At 39.7% G+C, this 6,727-nt stretch overlaps 1 protein-coding gene across 1 annotated transcript in view; it reads left to right on the top strand.

Moving 5' to 3' along the window:
* Positions 1 to 1,343: 1,343 nt before the first annotated feature.
* The window catches only part of kcnk5a (potassium channel, subfamily K, member 5a), a 51,436-nt gene continuing 46,052 nt past the window's right edge, over positions 1,344 to 6,727 (top strand). Inside the window, exon 1 of the mRNA XM_055899168.1 lies at positions 1,344 to 1,828. Coding sequence (XP_055755143.1) covers positions 1,643 to 1,828 — 186 coding nt within the window. The 5' untranslated portion in view covers positions 1,344 to 1,642. The remainder of the gene's footprint in view (positions 1,829 to 6,727) is intronic.

Raw genomic sequence — 6,727 nt, 5'->3', positions numbered from 1 at the left:
TTATTATAACTCCACTACTGATTCACAGCTCTGGCATTCGACTCCAAATGTAACATCCTTTAGAGAGGTTCATATTAATTGCTTCTGTTTCCATTGTGGTTTACCACAGATGTGAGAGGATAGTCACACGTTGCTTGTGGGCTTGTGTTGCGTTCGGGAGATGAGTCTTATTATGGCCATTCTTCTGACTGCTGCGTGATAACTAAGTCGGATTCATATTTTGGCTCAATTGACCCCATCAGACCGTCTTCGTATTACTGGTATTCAGAACTGGTAAAAGGCATGGACATTTTATAAGCCAGAATTTTCCTGGTGTAATTAAGAGTATTAATTTGCCAGTAATGACAACATGCAATGTCACAGACCTACTCAGTCTGGTCTCATAGACTAGACGTAACATAGTAAATATAAATCTGGAACGCTCAAATTAGTATGATATTTTACATTTGGTATGGGTACATAAGACAGATAGTTACTTAGAGTAGTTGGTGAAAAGAACATATGTACTTCATAGAAACGGTTACCTTTTATATATTCTAACAACTCACATTTGTTAGATTTATTCAAAATTAAGGGCCCTAACCTAGGAGCTAAAATATTTGTCTCCCTCACGACGTTGCATGCAGTTGCAATTTGGTAGGCCGTCGTTGTAAATAAGAAGTTGTTTTAAACTGACTTGTCTAGGTAAATAAAGGTAAAATAAAAAATATTTGTAGACTTTTACTAAAGTAGTATTTTACTGAGTGACTTTCACTTTTACATTAGTCATTTTCTACTAAAGTATCTTTAGTATCTGTGACAATTGGGTACTTTTTCCACCGCTGCCTGACAAAGTAAAATATTTTTAGATAGGCCTCTGCAATGATAACAACAATGACAGCTTCCTTTTATTAGTGCCATTATTGTTGCACAATGTTCTTGGATTTGTCATGTGTGAAATGTTTGCCACAACTGAAGTTCCTTCTGGGAAAAATAAAGTTATGTGGCCTCGAAATTATAAAATAATAATGTATTGTAATTATCCCTGGCAAACGCCTTGGGGGCCCACGTCATCGAACACCACTGAATAAATGAGTTGAAGGAAAAACATTAAACAATTTCACCACAATAATAACCTGGCAAGCCGAAGCGAAAGTCAGCTTCAAATGAAAACTGAAACGTGAAATAAAAAGTAATGCTTTCAATTTAGGCTGGAGGAGAAGGCATTACCAGCAGAACCCCCACCCCCCAGACTAGAAGACTAGAAGAGCCTATTCTAATGGGCGGATCTTTTTGTGCGTTTCTCCACTCCCCCACAAGTTTCAGTAGTAGCCTTGGCATGGCATCTCCGTAGCCCGTAATCATTTGCAACCGAGCAGCGCACGTGGAGGGCAAACTGCGGCAACCGAATAAACACGCATCTGTGTTGACATTTCAGCACAGCCTTCCCATTCGCCCAGTTCGGATACATTTATGTACACCTTCTTATTATTTTCACCAGAGCAAATGGTACCAGAGGTATTTTCGACAAGTTTTTCAAAAGACTCGTAAGGAATAAAAGTCAAGCCGCCCCAAAAGACTGTTGAGCATGTGCTTGGGACAACACTTAAACATTTAAATTGGGACCCCTCTCCCGCAAATTGAAAAGTTGAGCCATTTAAGTATGGTGGATAAAGGTCCTCTATTGACTTCTGCGATCATTTTTTATCTGTCCATCGGGGCAGCAATATTCCAAGTTCTCGAGGAACCGAATTGGAAACTTGCTGCAAAACAGTACAATGCACAAAGGGATAAAATACTAGAAGACTACCCCTGTCTCACCAAAGATGACTTGGACAAGATTTTGGAGGTATGATGATAATAATTTCAGAATATTCTATTGGTCGAAATGTCATTCACGCTGATTGCGAGATTGCACTAATAGTGGTAATTAGCTGTGTTATCTGGTGTTGTTTTGAGTAGCCTAAAAGTCACAGTTCTGCGTGCATCATTCACTTACTGTATGACAACAATCCCTCGTTTGCTGTTGGATATTTTAATGTAGTATATTAATTTGTACCTGTGAAGAGAACAAGAATTCGTTGAGGGATTGATTCATGCATTTAACTAAATACTAGACATCTAAGCTTGAATGGTGTTTGTCTTACAAACGTCCCGAGGAGTGATCAAAATGTTTATGATTTTACGTAACGGGATCTAGTTCATAAAGCCAAAATCCTGCCAATGTCATTGTATATTTATTATCAGAAGAGTGCACACCTGGCCAGCGTAACAGTTGGGAAGTAGATATTAGGTACATAGTGCCTAAATGCATTGAGTCAACCTGCAAGTTCACTAGATAAACACCTGTCATTATGCTCACTTCCTCAATTAATTACAGCCTGTCTTTTGCAAAATTGTTCTTAATCTTGAAGTTGCAATTTACCACAAATCTAGAATCAGCTCATCCCAACCTTATCCTCAACTCAGTACCCCATCAGTGAACAGCTCGTATCTCACCCTAACTCAGGTGTGACTCCTGACTCCACTTACGAACCAAGCTGATATGTAAGATCCCGATGGGACCATTGTTGACCAGCCAAATGCAGATATTTTTTGAAATAAGATTACACACCACTGTAGAACCTATCCCACTCATATTGATCGCATATGTATCCTGCTTTGTGGCTACTTGTATTTGTCTTTGCGCACTGTGTACGGGTACTCAAACCTGCACTTTAGAGACCTGCTGCCCTATGCACACAGTCGTTGAATACTGGTCACTTTAATCATGTTCACATGCTGTTTTACCCACTTCATCTGTATATACTGTATTCAAGTCAAGGCTCATCCTATAGAACTACTGCTGTACACACCTTTTCTATTCGTATACCATCCAAAATGTCTATACACACCATCGTTACATATTTATATTCTGGACTCTGGTATGGCTCGTTCTAATATTTCTTAATTCCTTTATTTACATGTGTTTGTTGTGTTGTTAGGTGTAACTACACTTTTGGAGCTAGGAACATAAGCATTTAGCTACAACCACGATAACATTTGCAAAATATATGTACGCGACCAATCAAATTTGATTTGAGTGTTCATGTCACTATGGGTTGTTTCCTCCACATAGACTTGTCTGTCTAATTTGGCTTAATTGGTTTTATGTAAGATCATTTTGACTTGGCTATAACCTGTTTTATGACCTGGTTAAGTTGCATTTATGTGGTTTAGATTATGGGGCCTGTGTGTTATAGAATATCCTTTTTCTGGAGCAGGGACAAAATGTGCCAATATGTTTGGGTGTGTACTGTAGGCCAATCCATAACCTTTGTGTCTTTTTATACGTTTTCGTACACAGTGTTGTTCCAATGGCAAAGATTTTACTCCCGTGTACAAATGATAATGCTCCCAGCAGCAAAGTAGGTGTAGTGTCATTGAACTCCATGCATGGCCTCTCTGTCAGAAGTGTGCTGTGCTCAAATGACCAGAGTCTACACCCCATAATTAAGTGGGGTGATTTGACAAGCCCCCTATGACATATTTTGTTGTTATCCTCAAGTCCCTGTCAGTTGCCACACGTTTTGATGACTTGCCTCAGTTTTTGTCAGGGATGTGGATGTAGATATTTATAGATGAAGACAGTTTGAGAGAGAGAATATTACAACTCACACCCTTGAAACTTTCAAGTCTATTGTAAAATCCATGCCTTACCTTCATGGTGTCCTTTGAGATGGAAGACGTTGCGGAATCAATGTTTTCTGTCTGTTTTGCTTTCTGTTTGAATGAATCTCTTCCACCGGGAAGAGAATGCCATCAGGAAGAGAATGACCTCGAAGCAATAGTCTTAAAACACATTCTGACACTGAAAAATGTATTGTGAGGTGAGGGATCCCAGGTGAGGGATATTATAATATTACATTTGTGGTTGGGTTTGTAGGCATGGATACTATTCTCTATCGCCTGATTGCGTCTGGCCAAAACAGAGCGCATGTCTTAACATGTCCCCCTCTCTGCTCCACATATGCTGAGGAATTAGGCTGATTTAAAACACCTACACCCATACCTTTACCCCACACCCTTCTGTCTCGCCCCTTCTGGCTGTGGAAGGAAATGGTATATGCATGCATGCTCCATACCTATTCCCCCGCCCATGGTACTTTTTAAAATGAAATCAAAGTTTATTGGTCGTGTACACAGATGTGCAGATATTATCGCAGGGGCAGCGAAACGCTTGTGTTTCTAGCACCATCAATGCCGTAATACCTAGCAATAATCCCAAAACAAATCACTACACACACAATCCCCCAAATGTAGTTTTATTTATATATACATACATACAGTACCAAGTCAAAAGTTTGCACACACCTACTCATTCAAGGGTTTTTCTTTATTTTTGCTATTTTTTTTACATTGTAGAATAATAGTGAAGACAGATGTGGAATCATGTAGTAACCAAAAAAGTGTTAAACAAATCAACATATATTTTATATTTGAGATTCCGCAAGGTAGCCACCCTTTGCCTTGAAGGAGTCTTGAAGGAGTTCCCACATATGCTGAGCACTTGTTGGCTGCTTTTCCTTCACTCTGCGATCCAACTTATCCCAAACCATCTCAATTGGGTTGAGGTTGGGTGACTATGGAGGCCAGGTCATCTGATGCAGCATTCAATCACTCTCCTTCTTGGTCAAATAGCCCGTACACAGCCTGGAGGTGTGTTTTAGGTCATTGACCTGTTGAAAAACAAATGATAGTCCGACTAAGTGCAAACCATATGGGATGGCGTATCGCTTCAGAATGCTGTGATAGCCATGCTGGTTAAGTGCGCCTTAAATTCTGAATAAACGACTGACAGTGTCACCAGCATAGCACCCCACACCATCACACCTCCTCCTCCATGCTTCATGGTGGGAACCACACAAGCGGAGATCATCCATTCACCTACTCTGCGTCTAGACACGGCGGTTGGAGCCAAAAATCTTAAATATGGACTCATCAGACCAAAGGACAGATTTCCACCAGTAAAATGTCCATTGCTTGTGTTTCTTGGCCCAAGCAAGTCTCTTCTTCATATTGGTGACCTTTTAGTAGTGGTTTCTTTGCAGCAATTCGACCACGAAGGCCTGATTCACGCAGTATCCTCTGAACAGTTGATGTTGAGATGTGTCTGTTACTTGAACTCTGTGAAGCATTTGTTTGGGATGCAATCTGAGGAGCAGTTAACTCTAATGAGCGGTCCTCGTGAGAGGCAGTTTCATCATAGCGTTTTTTTTAACGACTACACTAAAGTAAAGCTTGTTTCTGGTCACAGGTTCAGGAATGGTTAAAAAATCACAACATACACTTAAAATGTACCTTACAAGTAGCAGTGTTGGGCGATTTGGAAAGCCTCAGTCAGTCAATAAATAATATAAAAATACTCGTAGGAAAGGTTTTCATCTTTAGCTCACAATCTATGGAAACTATACGATTAGAAAGGTTTTAAAAAAAGTGAAACGTCACGGCACAACGGAAAAATATATGGCGCATGGAAACCAAACGAGGGTGCTCTATGGTGATAGGTGGGATGGGTTGGGATTAAAGAGCTTGTTTTATTGTTATGCGACTTCTTAAAATGTATGGATATGTAGCAGAAAAGCTGTCGAAAAACAAAGATATTTGTCCTCCGAAGACGTGTGGTGGAGGAGGGGTTAAAAAAAAAGGTCAAGTACAGATACTCAAACTACTTAAGTAGTACTTTAAAAGTATTTTTACTTAAGTACTTTACACCACCGGTAAAAACATGTTGGCCAGTGGATTTTGTCAGTGACCAGTAACTTCTCAGCGCATTTTTGCATTCCAGATAAACATTCACCTGCTCTGTTGCCAAATATAACCATTGAAGACTACACGCGTAAATGTCATGCTATTTGTATTTAAGCAATATTCTTGGCTGTTCATTCAAGCACCACCACGCTCCCGCGAGTTACAACTTCTCGAGCAGTACATGAGTTGATGCCTTCACACTTCAGCTGTCCAGATCAAAAAGAACCGCCCATCAATCTACTCGTGAAGTTTATTTATTTTAGGCATTTGATTTACAAAAGTAAACCTTCAATAGTGAACGTACTAGCAATATGCTGGCTACTGTTGATAGTCTGCTAAATGAAGAAAGAAAAAAAGGACAACTCTATTGGCCTACGGTAGCCATGTTGATATCTATTTTGGAACGTTTGTCTTAAAGGGGTAGCGTCATATTTTCAATGTCATGCTTTAGAAACAAAAATTAATGCAGAAATGAATAAAACAATTCAAATCTAAAGAATAGTTATGACTTGCATTGCTTAATTATACTAAACAGCTTGCTAATACAAATTAATCATTTTTAATAGATATAGGAGAAGGGTGCAATTGCGGCCTGCAATTCAGGAACCCTTTATACTTCTATTGGTCAAATTTTAAGTTAGGAGAGGTGGAGGCGCTCCAGTACAGTAGGTGGCGTTAATGCACAATAACATTAGTTGCCAGCTGCTGATAAACCCCAGAGAAGAAGGGACAGGGGTGAACACTGCTAGCCGGAATTTGGCCCAGTAGATTTTTGGCCAACCGGGCCAGTGACAAAACAACAAAAGTTAACGTTGGACCCTGGCGTGTTTCATATGCAGCCACGGAGTTCTTTGATTGACAGCAAGCTTGACTAGTTTATAAAAGGTATAGAACCGGCTGAATAAAGTATATCCTTGCTATTAATAAAATCATACACAGTTGTTATGTCCACGGTATC

The sequence above is a fragment of the Salvelinus fontinalis genome, chromosome 35, assembly GCF_029448725.1.
Source record: "Salvelinus fontinalis isolate EN_2023a chromosome 35, ASM2944872v1, whole genome shotgun sequence".
In the NCBI taxonomy this organism is placed as follows: domain Eukaryota; kingdom Metazoa; phylum Chordata; class Actinopteri; order Salmoniformes; family Salmonidae; genus Salvelinus; species Salvelinus fontinalis.
This window is presented reverse-complemented; position numbering and strand designations above follow the sequence as displayed.